The sequence below is a fragment of the Lissotriton vulgaris genome, unplaced genomic scaffold, assembly GCF_964263255.1.
Source record: "Lissotriton vulgaris unplaced genomic scaffold, aLisVul1.2 SCAFFOLD_6399, whole genome shotgun sequence".
Lineage (NCBI taxonomy): Eukaryota > Metazoa > Chordata > Amphibia > Caudata > Salamandridae > Lissotriton > Lissotriton vulgaris.
In genome coordinates, this window is record NW_028254845.1 from 56,755 (window position 1) to 74,339 (window position 17,585).

At 47.2% G+C, this 17,585-nt stretch overlaps 1 protein-coding gene across 1 annotated transcript in view; it reads left to right on the plus strand.

Moving 5' to 3' along the window:
- The window catches only part of PSMD8 (proteasome 26S subunit, non-ATPase 8), a gene marked incomplete at its 5' end in the record, with an annotated part of 54,506 nt that extends 37,144 nt beyond the window's left edge, over positions 1-17,362 (plus strand). The window contains 2 exons of the mRNA XM_086951774.1: positions 643-754; positions 17,144-17,362. Coding sequence (XP_086807900.1) covers positions 643-754; positions 17,144-17,281 — 250 coding nt within the window. The remainder of the gene's footprint in view (positions 1-642; positions 755-17,143) is intronic.
- Positions 17,363-17,585: the final 223 nt, after the last annotated feature.

The following is a 17,585-nucleotide window of genomic DNA, read 5'->3' on the forward strand; positions in this document are numbered from 1 at the left end:
CTGACCGCTTGTGTATTGGATCATTAATAGCTGGCTTTAAACAACTTTGATCTGTAAGAGTGTGTATGGGACTAGTTGATAATGAGAGCTTAAAGCAGGGGTCTCCAACCTTTTGTGTAATAAGACCTACTTATGTTCAATGATGATCATCCAGAACTCCTAATATTATTAGTGTTGTACTAGTGACCACATCAGAGTATTATTGGCCACCATATGTAAGATTACTAGCAGTAATCACCCCAGTGCATCAGGTAGGGTAGCTAGCAGTGATGTAAAAAAAAGATTGTCAATTTGGAATGCCTCTACATGGGTAGTATAAAACCCCAACTGCTACTGGCACAAAAAGAAGAACAGTAATAATAAGTCTCTCTATATTATTTCTTACTAAAACTCAACTTTAATTACATTTTGGAAATTCTGCCATTTTTCTCCAGGTATCCGCTTATGTGGTCTGAAAATACAGTTTTGGCATAAATGCATTAATTTAACCAAGAAAAAATTCGAAATGAGTAGGCTGGGGTGCACATAGGAGAGGTACAAAAGGGTATTGTAGAGCTACCAGTAGCTCACAAGCTACTGGTTGGAGAAGCTTTGTTGGCATTTCATTTGTTTTCTACCATGCTCGTTTCTTTTTTACTTCAGGGATGAAATTGCTGGCTGCATTGAGAAGGCCTATGAAAAAATCCTCTTCAATGAAGCCACCAGAGTATTGTTCTTCGATACTCCTAAGAAGATGACTGAATATGCTAAAAAGGTATGTGACTGTTTTAATTATACTGATTGTGAGGGAAGACCTATTTATTTGTCCAAGGGAGATTCATGATTGTGTGAAAATATTCTTTAAAAGGTTAATTTTATTGCATTACAAGCCCCCCCCCCCAATAAAGCACCATATTTGAATATTAATCTTAGAAGCTGCTTCACATCTACACCAAATCTCCACTGTGTTAGACAAGTTGTGTCTTTTAAAGGAACATCATAGGTGTTTTGTGTATTTGGTAATTACTCTGTGGTTCGTGCTAGTGCTGCATGTTCTTTAAGGTACTCCATCTGAGTTGTGTATTAAAGTTCAGTATTATCACGGCAATTACTCTATACATTGATTAATGGACTACATAACTAATTTCTTTGAGTTTAGCCTTAGTGATATTTTCATTTACAAAATGTACATAGGTGGAGACATGGTCTTTCAACCATTTCCCAATGAAGTGATAGAACTTTCTCTGCTCTAAGAAGTCTTTCGATTTCCTCACATTCTCTGCTTACAGATTTAATTTGTCTCTTTTCAAGTGCCTAAAATAAAGTCTCTTCTGCCACACATTTAAATTTCCTTTTCTGTCGAAAACCTGTCTGCGCTTCCTGGACAATAAATTGTGTCCTAACCTTGCTGAGTGGTACTTTCTTCTCAGACTCGTGGTTTATAACAGATGGATAAATTCTCTGAATATTGTATTACATGGTCATTTGATTATTTTTCTGAGAAGAACCTTTTTATGTAATACATATGTATTAACCTAAAGATGAGGGTTAGTCTTCTGTACTCCAAGCCTTTTACTTTTTTATGTTGACATTTTGTTTATAATGTGCGCTCCTTTCCATATACTCTTTATATTACCATTTTCAGCCATCAAGCTGGGTCCTCTTTTTAGTTGAAACTGTACTTCTTCATGTGCACCTGCAGCTATTTTCGTCCCCTCTCACAGTGCTGCAAGGCTCCAAAGATGCTGACATCGTATATCTTGTGTGATGGGGTCACGTGCACTGGTGATGGCACATCATTATTTTCCATTTCCTAACTGAGGCAGATGTGCAGTTATCCTTTATTCATGTCCACTTTTGGTGAAATATCTTAAATTTGTGACCAAATTTCTCCTCCTAATTCGTTATGGTTTAAACCTTGTTTATAATGTCATCAGCATATGTTGTTGATAAATTCTGTTGGTGAGTGCCTCGGTCCCTGAAAATAACGTAGCTGCTTATGGAATCTGTGCTTCATTGCATCCTAAAAGCATTGTAGAGCAAAACATGAGATTTCTGTTGGTGTTGCCAAAGCAATCTGCAGCTTGTCTTCTGGTTGGAGGTCTATGGAAAGAAAGCACAGGAAGCGCAATAAGTAATGGTCTTCCTCCCGAACAGCTGCAAAAATAATAGAGAAGGGAGACTGTCGGGGAAGACCGCATCCTGTCTTTACCAGAAACACTTCTAGTATGGGAGAAATTGTTAACAAAGCCAAAATGATTTTTAGGGCAGGTGCAAGTCAGATACAAGACTTCTAGCAGTAAGTGCTAGCAAATATTGCTAAGCATTATTCTTCTGGTACATCCCTTGGACCTGCCAAGGTGAATACTATGAAGTCAGTCAGATTTGAAGCAGGTCGTGACTTCATTTACCTTCTCATTGAGAAGCTTTTTTTGCTCCAGTGGATTCAAGGTCTGTGAGAGGCTAGGAGACAGGGTCTTAGGTTTAGTCTGGTGCAGCACCATTTATGTTGCTTCAGCAGCATCTTACCCTTTTTTCCTTCCAACACATGAAGTCAGCTCCCGGGTTTTTTGTTTCATAACCACCCTTGACAAAGTTACACGTTATAAGTTTCCCATGTTTCTCCTGATTTAGTGTCTAGAAAGGTATTTGGAAAGGAAGATTGTTGTCCTAGTTCTGCACTGTAATGCAGACTGTCTTCTGTCTAGGTATTCACATGCATTTTTTAAACTGGCTTTAATGGCTGTGAAAAATCTGCTTGAGCCTTTGTGGTCCCTCCAGGGAGCTTAAGGGCGAAAGTAGGAAAACTACTTAACAAAGTATGGAAACTAGCTTTGAGACAGCTGATATGGCTTTCTCTAAAGAGTCTAGATTGGTATTTTGGAGGCATGCCTGAATGTGTTCCACACTGAAATGTCTGTCTATCCATACAATGTCTTAACTAAAGTCCTCCAACTGGGGCAAACATCTTCTGAACACCTTCTCACATTTAACGAGGCACTAGCTTGGGCTTGGTCCAAACCTTGTTCTGGCCCCCAGTCAATCGATAAATTGCCAGCTCACCCAGCTCCTGATGACCCTGCTTTTCTTTTGCAAAACCCCTCTGAACACAATTCCCACCACTTTCCCTTATAGGGAATCTAATTCGGCAAATGTATTTTCTTTTACCACCTTGGCCCTCTGATTTCTTAACACCAACTGTTTGTGAGGTGCTACTTACTTGCCTTTTGGGATTTGGTGGCATAAGTCTCCTTGGCGTGCCCAAAGACATTCACCCTGTGCTATCTCGGGCAAATTCGCAATTCGTTGTGGCTTGTACAACACTGATTCCATTGGGCAGGCCATAGGCACCAGCATTGGCATTGGCCATCATTATTGGCTGGTTTCCTAGAGTTGTCAGTCCTTCCTGATGCATATGCCCTTTGATGAGCCTTGCCTGTTTGGGGACTAAGCAGATTCCTCTCTCAGGAGTTTTAAGGAGAGCTGGGCTACTTCTCGTTCTCTGGGCCTTTCGGCCTCTCCTCTGCAACTGCATCTGTTCCATTGGTGCTTTTGCGACTTTTTCCGATGCATCACTTACCACTAACTGGTCCAGCACCAACTGGGAACTCAACAGTTTTACGTTGGAGGCTTGGCACTCACCGTCCCAGTGGCCAAGATCTGCGTGCTGCCCAGCCCACCAACCCCCACAGCACCACCATCTAAGCATACCTATTCTAGACCTGCGCCCTCTCAGTGCCTTTCTCTAGAAGGAGAAATTCAAAATGCTTACTCTAGCCCAGGTCTTGTCTACCCTCAACTCTTGAGACTGTATGGCTGCATTGGACCTGTAGGACACAGATTTCCATGTACCAGCCCTGCCGGCCCATCTGCGGTTCATCGTGGGACAGGAACATTTTCACTTCAAAGTGCCCACCTTTGGTCTCAATAGTGCCCCTCAGATGTTCATCAAAGTGATGGCAGCACACCTTTAAAGGTCAGGGTTGCCAGCCTTCATACGACTGGCTTTTGAAGGAGAGTTTGTCCCAAACAATTGTCAACCACATCCAGACACTGTGTACCTCCTCATCTTTGGTGTTCACTATGAATGAGCTGAATTCACACCTGACTCCTTCTCAGATGCTCCCCTTAATCTGAGCCATTATAGACATATTTCGGTTTTGTACCTTCCCCTTGGGAGGAGAGTCAAGGACATACAGGCTTTGATCCTGATCCTTCAGGCTAGATTGATTTTAGAGAGAGTCACTTTGAGGCTGGGACAGATGGCCTCCTGAATGCTGCTGGTCAAGCATTCCAGGTGACATATGCAGACCCTGTAGTGGGATCTGAAGTCCCATTGGACCTAACATCAAGGGGACTCTCCGACCACATTCGGATTGTGAAAAGGCAGCAAAAAATCTGCTGTGGAGGTTGCTGGACCGTGATCGGATTAGCAGCGGGCCCCTTTCCCTGAATGACGCATGGCTTCTGGGTTGGGACGGCCATCTTGGCATAGGTGGAGCTCAAAGGCCTTTGGTCTCTGGCAGTGTCCTGGCTCCACATCCACCTTCTGGAGCGGAGGGCCAACCGCTTGGTGTTGAAAGCCTTCCTTCTGTCCATCAAGCGAAGGCTAGTAAAGGTGCTCATGGACAACTCTACAGCCATTATGTAACACAACACACAGGGCGGGGTGTGGTCATGGACTGTTTGTCAGGAGGCCTTGCCCCTCTGGAAATGGCTGGACTGCCAAGGAATTTTCCTGGTGGTTATCCACTTGGCAGGGTCCTTGAATACCATGGTGGACAAGCTCAGCCATTGGTGCCTAGCGGACCACAAATATCCGTTACATCTAGAGGTAGTGCAAGGTTTCCTCTACAAAAGGGGAGAACCTTGACTTGATCTATCGGTCATCACTTAGATCTCTCAATTTCTGCACTTTGGAGTATCCATGGTGTCTCTCGCTTGCAATAATGTTCTGCATTGAGTGGGACTTTGGAATCCTTTATGCCTTTTTACAGATACCATTCCAGCCCAGAGTTCTCAAGAAGATCGGGATGACTGGGTCCAAATCATCCTAGTCGCTCCAGATTGGGAATGGAGACTATGGTACCCAGAATTTCTTTGCTTGAACACATGTCCTCCAATCAGGTTCCCAATTTCCCCCCCCACCACCACCACCACCACCATCCCACAGGAAGACTTGCTGTTGTAACAGTAGGGCAGGTTTCTGTATCCGGGCCTTCGTAAACTCCACCTTCATGCTTGGAGATTGAGTGGTGACCGCTGAACACCTTTGACCTTCCTCCGGAGATGGTTGATATTATCTTGGTACTTGGTAGCCAGGCATCCTAGACTAAAATTGTAGACCTATGTTACTGGGACAAATTTGTGGTTTGGGGCAGCACTCACCAGATTAACCCCCTCCAGGCCAAGTTATCTGATGTTCTGTTATTTCTCCTGTCTCTTGCAAAGCAAGTCCTTGCTTTGGAGACAGTTAAGGATTATGTTTCAGCCCTTTCGGGCTTCCTACGATTGTCAGATCAGCCCTCATTTTGTAAGTCACCAGTTATGATGCGATTTTTAAAAAGGGCTTCAACATATGTTTCCCGCTCCCTTGTTATGTCCCAATAGTCATGATTTTTCTGATTTACACTCCATTAGAGCTACTTCACAGCTTTCCTTCCTACCTTACTATGAAGACTGTTCCTTACTGCCATCACCTCAATTTGGAATGTGAGTGCACTTTCAGGCTTTGTGTCCATACACTTCCTTATTCCTAGACAAACTGGTTATGCATACTTGGTATCCTTCCTACAAAAAGTTGTGATGCTGTTCCATGTCAGTCAAACCATCACCATGCCTGTGTTTATGGACAGCCTCACCCATCTGATGAGGAGAAGATACTCCATTGCTTGGGCCCCAATAGAGCTCTGAGCTTCTACATAGATCATACCAAAGACCACTGGGTGGACGATCCGTTCTCTGAAGGGGGAAAAAGGCAATGTAGTGCAAAAGAGAACATTTGCAGCTGGATTTTGCTCTGCATTAAGGTCTGCTATGCACTAGGCATTAAGTAGCTTCTGGAAGGACTGCATGCTCATTCCACCAGGCCCAAAGTTGCTTCAACTACTTCAGCAAGGGCAGTCTGTGTCCTGGATATCTGTCAGGTGACTACGTGTCGTCCCTCCATAAGTTCTATAAGCACTGTTGCCTGAACAGTCTAATACGTTGAGAGAAGCATTTTGCCTGCTCGTCCTGCAGGACCTTCTGGTTTGAGTCCTTTCATAGTCCCACCTCCAGATAAGTACTGCTTTTAATATCTGTTCAAAAAATGGGTAATAAGAAGCGAAAAATGTTTGTCAGAAGAACAAGTTACTTACCTTGGTAACGCTTTTCTTGTAGAGACTCTACGTAGCCACAGATTTCTCGACGAACCTTCCCTAACTCCCTGATCTGTAATCGAACTCTAGCCATTAATAAGAGCCCAAGTAACACAATCTTCACACTGTCTACCAATTTGCTTCTGGGTCTCTGCCTTTGAGGGCACAGACGATCTTAAAAGCACCTGACCGCGCACAGGAGTGACGCTTATAAAGGCGCCTCATTTCATTATTGTAGCTGAACAGACTCAATGTAGAGCCGCATGGCGCCACCATCTGGTGCGCAGAGGTACTACTGAAAAGTTTCTGGATCCAGTCTGATGCCTGGGGAATATTCAGAAGTCGAGGGATCTCTTGCTAGATAGTCTCTAGCAGAAAGAGCATTACCAAAGGTAAGTAACTTGTTCTTCCGATTAGTTCTTCTAACCACAGATTCCTCACCTTTAGAATAGATACCCAAGAAGTACCTTTAAAGGAGGTGGGTCTGTGTAATTGCTCAGATCAAATTGCCCTGCAATTCTGAGCGGATGTAGTTCCCTACCCATATGACCTGATTGTCAAGACAGTAGTGCTTCGTAAACGTGTGCATTGATGCCCATTTTGCAACCTGACAGTTAATCAAGATTAGGCACTCCTTGTGCCAATACAGTGGTAGCAGTCTTGGTTCTAGTGGAATGGGTCTTTTGTCCTTGTGGAGGCTGCTTCCTTGCCAATGCTTAGCAGATCTTAATGCAGCGAACTATCCACCTTGACAGATTACATTTCTGCACTGCTTTTCCTTTCTTTGCCCCAGAGGCCTTCACAAAAAGCTGACCGTCCACCTCATGGTCTTCAGTGCAATCAATTTCAAATCTTAAGTCTCTCTTTGAGTCCAGCCAATGGAGCCTCTTCTCTTTTGAAGTTTGCAGCAGTGTAAAGAATGGTGGGAGAGTTCTGGATTGACCTTTGGCAAAAAGGCCTCCATGGTACTCTTCACCACTTTATGTGGAAAATAGCTGTTGTAATGTGGCTGCACCAAGAGAGTTTGGAGTTCACTTACTCAACTACCTGAAGTTATCGTCACCAGGAACACATTTTTGAGAATCAGGAGACATAGTCAGCAACTCTGTATTGGTTTGAATGGTGTACACGGAAAAGTGAGAACCAAATTGAGATCCCACTGTGGCATCACAAAAGGTTTGGGAGGGAATATATGTGTCAAACCCTTAATAGACCTCTTAACAACAGGTGATTTGAACATGGGTGGCTGATCCAGCAAACAGAAAAAGGGCGAAAAGGCAACATATAACCTTTAATGTTGCCAACTGCAAGTCCTTGTTGGGCCAGAGATCAAAAAAATTAAGATATCTGACAGTTTGGTTTGTAACTGGCTCATATAGCAAGTGTCGTACTAGGCCTCAAACGTGTCCCAGATCCATCCGTAGACTGACTTTGTAGAGGGACGCATCTCTGCGAGGATGACATCCATAACTTTAGAAGGAAGATTGCATGCAGTCAACTGCCACCATTTTTTCTTTAAGCCTAGAGGGGCAGTTTATGCAGGTTTGGGACCCTTTCCAGCTGCTGCCACAAGAGAACCTCCCGACATGGTAGCCTGATTGGAGGGCAGATGCTCAGGGTACCACACTCGCCTTACCCAGTTCAGAGCCACTAGGATGACCCTGACACAGTTGATCCTTATTTTCTTCAGGACTCTGGGCAAGAGAGGTAGTGGTGGAAAAGTGGACATTAATCCATTGCTTCACTCTCTCTGGAGTGTGTCCCAGATGGAGAGGCTTCTTGCACACTGCAGCACGCAACCATTTTGACACTGCACATTCTCGACTGTGATGAAAAGTTCTAGCCAGGGTAATCCTCGTTGTTGGAAGATGCCCTGTGCATTACTCGAGATGTAACTGCCATTCGTGATCTGCCAGACACTGTCAGCTGGGTTAATCCAGCGTGGCATACAAAGATCCCACCAAGTGTTTCATGGCCAGGAAAACACACTTGACGCTCCAGCTGTCTCAAAAGACGAAGTTCCTCCTGGTACAAGAACCCACCCTATTGTGCTTGTTTCATTTCCACATGGCGTGGTGTTGTCTATAGGAACCTGAACAAGACCTCCCTTTGGATGGAAGAAAGGCTTTCTGTGCATGGCAAATGGCCTACAACTCAAGCAAGTGGCTATTGAGACTGGTCTCTACTGGACTCCACCACCCCGAGATGACTTCAGCAGAATGCAGAGGCCTGTAGGCCAAGAAGTATCAAGGCTACTCTCACTAAGGCCTAGGACCAAGGCTGAAACATGATCATAGCCCGAATGTCCTGGACCCATTGTGGCAGAGAGAATTCAAAAAAAAGCACTGTAGCAAGAGTGGCCCCAATGTAAGCGAGCCCTTGGAAAGATGTGACTTCAGCACGTTGATTGTGAACCCTAATAAAGTCAGGAGCTTCGCCATCTGGAGGTAAACCACAACTGGCTGCCGAGTCCGCCTTCAGCAGTCAGTCATCGAGGCAGGCGAAAACTGGAATCCCCAACCTCAAAAGGTGTGCTGCGACCACTACCATCACTTTCATGAACACGCGAGGGTCACTGGTAGAACCAAAGTGGAGCACCACAAATTGAAACACACCTGCCCTACCTTAAACTGCAAGTAGTGTCTGTTGGACTGCAGGACAGGAACGTGATAGTCAGCATCTTGCATTTCCAAAGACACCATTCAGTTGCCAGGATCCAGGGCAGACAGAACCTGGTAGAACTTGAGCATCTTGAAGTTGTCCTTCCTCAAAAAGGCATCAGGGCATGGACATCTAAAATAAGACAACGGCCTCCCTCCCTTCTTTGGCTTAAGGAAATAGTGGGACTAACAGCCAGTCCGTATTTGGCCAAAAGAAGCTGCTCCTCTTGGAGCAAGAGGGAGGCGTGCAGCTCTGATGTGGGTTGAAGATGTAGTGGGCCGAAATAGAATGGCAGAGCATCGCCCAGATGACCGATGTGAAGAAGCTACCTTCCTGATGACATATGTTACCACCCTTGGAGAAAATGCCTCATCCTGCCTCCCACAGAGTGGTCCTGTGCCACTAAGGATAAACTGAAGTGGCTTGGAAACTGGTGCCAAAGGGGCAGAGGACAGGGAAATTAACTGTCCCTTGTGAAGTGAACTGATCTGCATTATTAACTACTGCATTCTGTCCATCAATTGTGATTAACTACTTCAATAGGGCTGTGTTGCCTGTTGTGGTGGTGAACCTTGGCGTTGCCGGTATGCCAAACATTGGGAGTAGCTTCAAAAGGGGCAAAATAGCTAAATGAAGTGTCTAGCCAGAGCAGAATTGCTTAAGGAACACACTATTTCCCTACTCTGATTGAAGTGTTCCAGCATGGAATTGCCTTTTTACCAAACAGGTGAGATCCACAGAATGGCACGTCCGTCAATGAGGCTTGTACGTCACCAGTAGGGGCTGTGGATGTGATCCAAGAGTGACGCAAAAGCACTACCCTAGTAGCGACTGCTTTCACCAAGCAGTCTGTTATATCCAGTCTAGAATAGTTCATATATTTGGCTGCATCGGGACCATCCTTGATTGATTGAGCCAGGTTCACCTGAAATTCCTAAGGGATTGCGGGAACAAATCTCACTAACCGTGTGCCATAAAGTGCCGGGCTTTTGCCTCAGGAAGCACCTGGCATTGACATGCCAGTGAAAACATCCAAGTCCCTGATGCTTCAGTTCCCTTTGACTCTCCGTCTAGGGGAGGCCGCATGGTATGAAATAGGGTTCACCCTGCTGGTGGAAGCCTGAACCACCAGACTTTACTGGTGTGATGTGCTCCATCAAGAAGTAAAGAGTTTCCTGGTTAAGGCCTGTGGTGACTGGCTACCTGCTTGTTCACTGGTGGACAGAAACAAGGCTTAGACCAGGGCAGGGCTTTAATGAAAGGTAGTAAAGGCTCAGAGAAAATCTGCTCAGTTTGTAAAACATTTGTTAACACGTTACTCTTAAATTTCACAAATGACAGCTGTAAGTTTTATACCCCAACGGCGTGTCTTATTACCTCAGCAAAGAAACTGTCTTCCCTTGATGGTCCAGATGAAGAACACAACCCAGGGTCCAGTGAAGTGGCCAACCTCCTGGCCTCTTTCAAATCAATGTATAGATTGTCATCATAGTGTATGGTAAAGTAATCCCAATCTCCATTGTCCTCTTCAAAAGCTGATTGTCTCTGATAAGAGTCCTGACCGAAAATGTGTAGTGATGGGGCTATGAGGTGAAAGCATGGCTCTGTCTGAGTACAATTAAACTTGTGCAGCTTTTTGTTGGTGCAGCTTTTTGTTGGGGCAGCTTCAGAATGGAACTGCAGTTATGGTCAGGATAAATTTGTCTCCCAGCTGAATAGAACTATTGGGACATAGTCTTGCTCTAGTGCTATTGGTGATGTCCAAGAGACGGCGGTGGATTTTGGTGCTGGATTGGAAGTCTGATCTGATGTCTGAGTGAAGCCTAAGACTGGTTGGAGAGGCACAGACTGTGCTGATGTCAGACCCGCCAGCAGTAACCCGAGTGGAGGCCTCGGTGGATCCTTGAGGCCTGAAGGCACGCAAAAGGGTGCTGGAAGCATCTCAAAGATTTGCAACATAGCCTCCATAAATTCCTCCATCTGCTGTGATGTCGCTGATCACCTCAGAATCTTTGGGTACATCAGGACCTGTTGTGGGATTTGCGTCTTGGTGGCAGCCCTGGGGCGAGCCCAAGAGGCGTCCTGATGTTCATGGAACTTCCCAGACTGAGAGTGGTGGGCTGGAATGAATTCCGCTTGGTCTTCTTGTGATTCCAGTTTGACTTACCAGATGACTTGACCCTCGATGAGGACCGGTCTCGAACGTGCTGACCCAAGAGCAGTACTAGGTCTGAGCCCTCGACTTCGAGCAGGACTTCTGTGACTTTCTTTGGTGTTCAGCAATGCATGGCTGTACTTCATGTTCCTGGATCGCTTTCAGATTCATAAGGGCACACTGCTTACAGGACTTGAGTTGTCCCCCAAACCCAACCACTAGTCATACCTCATAGAGATCTTTCACATACATTTGTTTGCATTATTCTCTACATGGTTTAAACCCTGTATTTTTAGGAGGGAACATGTTCCCTTGCACACTGGAAAAAAAATTATTGTGAAAAGAGGAGTCCCCTTGCTAAAGGAAATTACATTGATGCACATGGAAGGTGCTTATGTGAGGTCCTTTGTTGCCGAACTAAGACACTGTGGAGCCGCATGGTTCCACCTACAGGGGTTCTGGAGCAATTATGTTAATCTTCCTGATCTAGCCTGGCACCTGTGGATATTCTAAAGGTGAGGAATCTGCAGTTAGAGGCATGCATCAGAATTACAAAGTCTGCATTTGCAGAGCTTTTTGACCACACAATCTACCTCTTGGTTCCATTTGGGAAGTATACCACTTGCTGAGATGGTTTTCTGAAAGAGACATGTTAGTGATAGATTCCTTACCTTAATATCCCCAGGCATCAGACTGATCCAGAAAGTTTTTTCGTCAGCAGTACCCCTGCACGTCGGTAGGCGTCGTCGTACAGCACCACGGAAATCACTGGTGTCTTCGCCGAGATGACGTCGCTGGAACTACTTAGACATGCCCACGCACCCTGATGTCAGTTCTTTCTTTTTCTGCGCCAAAAATCGCAGATCGGAAGAGAGCGGTAACCCCAGTCATTTTTTTACTGAGTTTTTTGGGAATTTTTGTCTCTGTTTTCAAGTGTATATATCAATCTACAGGTGCCTAGGGATGCCCAGTATTAAGTCCTCCGTGGCCTGTCCCCGCACGATGTCTGTGACTGACCCGCACCGTGCGTGTCTCTATTGCCTTGGTCGCGACCACGAAACCGCCGCCCCCGGCTCCCTCCCCGGCCTGGGACAGGTGCCGGAAGGGTGTTGACCAACACCGTTTCGGAATTTCTTTCCCTTTGTCCACACGCCTCCGTATGTTCCACCTGTTCCACAGGGTATGGAGGACGGGGAGGACTGGGAGGAGTCTGAGGACCCTCTCACAGCCCAATGCGAGTGAGACCTGGACTGGGATGAGGATCCGGGGATGTAGATGTCCAGGATTATTCTTCGGAACCGGGCACACGGTCTCCTTCTAGCGTGGCTACGGAGGTGAGTGAATAATATTCTATGGTGTTGCGTAGGGCAGCCAAGGCTCTCCACCTCGAGCTCCCTTCTGTGGCGGTCAGAACTAACCTCCTGACAGAGGTGCTTCGGCCAGCTTCTGCTTCTACGGAGCCGCTGCTGCCGTTTAACAATGCACTCTCAGATGTTCTTTTGGGCACCTGGTCCAGGCCCATCAAAGGGGCTCCTGTGGACAAGAACGTGGCCCGACGCAATCACCTGGCCCCAGACGACCCCCTTTTTTCTCTCCCAACACCCCACCCCGAGAGCTTAGTTTTCCAAGCCTCTGCGTCCCCAAGGCCATTCCCTTCCACTCCTCCGGACATGGAATCCAAGAAACTGGAGCAGTTTGAGAAGGTTTTCTCTTCTGCCAGTTCAGGCCTGCGGTCTTTAAACACCGCATGTCTCTTGGGCCGTTATTCTCATTATGTGTGGGATGCGGTTGCGCAAGTGCTGCCTCAGTGTCCGGTGGAGGCTCGGACAATACTTTCCCAAGCTATTGCTGAGGGGAGAGACGCATCTAAGTTCACCATCCGTTGTGGTCTTGACACTGCTTACTCGCTGGGCAGGGCGATTTCAACGACAGTGGCGCTACGCCGTCACGCCTGGCTGAGGATGATTGGCTTTTCTGGTGATGTTCAGAACACATTGATGGATATGCCCTTTGATGGCACTCGCCAGGTAGGCGATAAAGCAGATTGTGCGTAGAAACGTTTTAAGGACTCACGGGCTACAGCCAAGTCCTTAAACCTTTTGGTCACACACGCTCCTTCCGCTTCTGCTTTTCGCTCCTTTCGTTGGCAAGAAAGGGGCGCCCGAGCACGTTCGTTTCAGAGCCACAGGCCTGCGCAACAACAGTCTCAGCGCAGCTGCGGATGTGGGACCCACAGAGGCAGGTCACGGCCAGCGTGCGGGTCAGTCCACCATCACCCCCTGCAGCCGCTGCCTCCAAACCTTCCTACTCAGGTGTTTCAGGCCCACCAGATGCTAGTGGGTGGCAGGATTCACCATCACCTCCGACGCACCATCACATCGGACAATTAGGTTCTGCAACTTGTCCGAAGGGGCTACTACCTCCTCTTCGAGACTACACCTCCAGCCATGCCACCACATGTCGGGGGATCACTTGACACTACTCCAGCAGGAAGTTACAAGCCTCTTGGCCAAGGGGCCTATAGAGCGCATTCCGGCGCCAGAAGTAGGTTGTGGTTGTTACTCTCACTACTTCTTGGTTCCAAAGAAGGACAAAGGCCTGCGTCCTATCTTGGACCTTCGGGATGTCAATTGCTTCCTCCGAAAGAAGTTCAAGATGCTCACACTTGCTCAGGTCTTGTCTGCCCTCGACCCGCAAGACTGGTTGGTAGCGTTGGACCTGCAGGACGCTTATTTTCGTATCCCCGTCCTGCCTGCCCACCGGTGTTACCAGCGATTCATGGTAGGGCAGGAGCATTTTCAGTTAACCGTGCTCCCCTTTGGCCTTACAGGCGCCCCCACGAGTGTTCACGAAAGTGATTGCGGTGGTCACAGCTCATCTGCGCAGAACGGGGGTTTCAGTCTTCCCCTATCTCGACGACTGGCTGTTGAATGTGGGCTCGCCCCAGGCAGTTATCTCCCACCTCCAGACTACGGCCGACCTCCTTCATTTGCTGGGGTTCTCCATCAACATGCCGAAGGCGCACCTGATTCCCTCTCAGTAGCTCCTTTTCATCGGAGTGGTTCTGGACATGGCACAGTTTCGTGTCTATCCTCCCGAACAGCGAGTCTGGACATTCGGGCTATGATTCTGATCTTTCAGCCCTTGTCCTGGGTTTCGATCAGGATGACCTTGAGGCTGCTGGGCCTCATGGCCTCCAGCATCCTGCTCACCAACCATTCCAGATGGCATATGCAGGCTCTGCAGTGGGACCTGAAGTTCCAGTGGGCGCAGCATCAGGGGAACCTGTCAGACTGCGTCCTGATCTTGGAGGGCAATGCACGACAATTGCAGTGGTGGCTCACAAATCAGCATTGTGTCAGCGGCAGATCCTTCTCCCTTCCCCAACCGGAGCACACAGTGGTGACGGATGCATCCCTCCTGGGATGGGGCGGCCACATGGTAGAGGCGGTGATCAGAAGCCTCTGGTCTCTGGCAGAGTCCAGGCTCCATATCCACCTTCTGGACCTTCGGGCGATCCTTCTTGCACTGAAGGCATTCCTTCCATCTGTCAAGGGGAAGGTGGTGCAGGTGTTCACAGACAACACCACCGCCATGTGGTATTGCAACAAACGCGGTGGGGTGGGGTCGTGGACCCTTTGTCTGGATGCTCTGCGCCTCTAGACACTGCTGGAACGTCTATGCATTACATTGATGGTTCAACACCTGGCAGGTACTTTGAACACCAGGGCGGACTAACTCAGCCGCCGGTGCCTGATGGATCACAAATGGCATCTTCACTCTGAGGTGGTGCAAGGTCTCTTTTGACAGTGGGGAGAGCCTTGGTTTGATCTATTCGCCACCGAAGAGAACGTGCAATGTCAGCTGTTCTGCACTTTGGAATTTCCAAGGCGGCACTCGCTCTGTGACACTTTTCGTCGCAAGTGGAGCTGTCGTCTATTGTACGCCTTTCCGCCTATACCATTTCTGCCTATAGTGCTGAAGAAGATCAGGCACGACCGGGCCCAAGTCATTCTTGTGGCACCGGACTGAGTTTGAAGAGTTTGGTAACCCAGGCTACTTAGTATGAGTGTGGATCCCCCGATCAGACTACCTCTTCAGGAGGACCTTCTGTCGCAGCAGCAGGGGACGGTCCTCCACCCAAACCTGTCCAGCCTCCACCTACATGCTTGGAAATTGAGCGGCGACAGTTGGTTCCGTTAGACTTGCCTCCTGAAGTCTCTGATGTCATTCTGGCAGCCAGGCGTCTCTCCACTAAATCTGTATACGTCTACAAGTGAAACAAATTTGTGGCATGGTGCACAGCAAAGGCTGTGGATCCCCTTTCTGTCCCTCTTTCAGATGTCCTTTTGTTCCTTCTTTCTTTGGCAGGGCTCTGCTCTGGGCACCATCAAGGGCTACCTTTCTGCAATCTCGGCCTTTCTCAGGCTTCCTGATCAGCCCTGTTTTCAAGTCCCCTGTTAATAGATTTTCTCAAAGGCATTACTCACCTTTTCCCTCCTGTTCCGTTTGTAATGCCGCAGTGGGACTTGAATCTGGTACTTACTTTTTGATGTGCGCTCCTTTTGAGCCGCTCCACAACTGTCCTCTTCGTTTGTTGACTTTGAAGACTGCTTTCCTCGTTGCCGTCACCTCCGCTATGTGTGTGAGTGAGCTCCAAGCTCTTTCTTGTAAGCCTCCTTTTCTGTCCGTCCATCTGGACAAGGTTGTGCTTCGCACTCGTCCTTCCTTCTTGCCAAAAGTTGTCACTGCTTTTCACATTGGGCAGACTATCACCTTGCCCACTTTCTTTCCGCCTCCGCACCCTTCCAAAGAGGAAAAGAGGCTCCACTGTCTGGACGCAAAACGTGCGCTTTCATTTTAGTTAAATCGTACACAACAGTTCCGGGTGGATGACCAGCTCTTTGTTTGCTACGTGGGTGCCAAGAAAGGCTGGGCTGTACACAAGAGAACTATCTCCCGCTGGGTCGTCTTGTGCATCAACGCCCGTTATTCTATGGCTAAAAAGGAACCCCCAGTGGGGTTGCGCGCCCATTCTACCAGGGCGACAGCAGCTACTACTGCATTGGGGCGTGGTGTCCCCCTGCAAGACATCTGTCAGGCAGCCATGTGAGCCTCGCTGCACACTTTTACTAAGTATTATTGCCTTGACATTCAAGTCCCGAGAGACGGCTTCTTTGGCCGTTCTGTTCTGTGACTTTCTGGTGCGATCTTTGTTCGCAGACCCACCACCGGAGTTGGTATTGCTGGGGTATCTAATCTAAGATAAGGAATCTATCACTAGCATGTGTCTTTCAAATTAACAAGTTACTTACTTGTGTAACGATATATCTGTAAGAGACATTAGTTTCTAATAGATTCCTTACCACCCCACTCATCCTCCCCGTTCTGCGAACTGATTTCTAGGGTTAAGGTCATCCCTTTCAGGGACCTACTTTCAATGCACCAGTGGTCAGTATCTTGCATGGCTCTGCATTCCTGGCACGGAAAGTTGTGTACAGAACTGATGTCAGCGTGCGTGGGCGTGTCTAAGTAGCTCCAGCTGCGTCATCTTGGCGACTACGACGCCAGCGACTAAGTACGTGGAGCTGTACGACGACGACTCCTGACGGACAGGGGCGCTGCCGATAAACATTTCCGGACCCAGTCTGACGCCTGGGGATATTCTAAGGTAAGGAATCTATCACTAACTAATGTCTCTTACAGATATATTGTTACACAAGTAACTTGTGCTTCTGGTATTTTTTCTATATTCACTAGATAACATGTATGTTACTTTAAATGAAACTGGAAGTGGGGAAAGTGTAGTACTGTTTGTCCACCAATTATATCTCCTCACATTAAAGTGATGACGGTATAGTTTTTCATGGTCAGTTTATGTACAACCTATTATAAATAAACGCACCCAAGTATTACCTAACTGTCTAAAATGCACATATAGTGTTTCTGAGCTTTTCTCTTGTCTCATCCGAATCTATTTCTTTTCCAGCGTGGTTGGATTTTGGACGCAAACGGTTACTACAGCTTCACTACCCAACAGCAGAAACCGGAAGATGCCACTATCCCATCGACAGAGCTCGCCAAACAAGTTATTGAGTATGCAAGGCAGTTAGAGATGATTGTTTAGTAAACAGAGTGAACTTTGTGTATATTTTTTCTTATATTCCCTTCATACATTTGGCATTATTAAAAATATGAAACAAATCTATCTTTCGGCCACCTCCCTGTTCTCGGTGCTGCTCCAGCTGGTTGTTTAATGCCAGGTGTCCTATGACGTGGTGTGGGTTAGATCTCTTTTACCTGTTCCAAAAAGGAGACCATTCTGGCTCGTGAAGAACACAATATCAGCACTGGAGGATCTTTGGTCAATTGGAAAAAGATATACAACCCTTGGCTGCAACACTGGTCTCGGATGGAGCTTGCCTTCTATC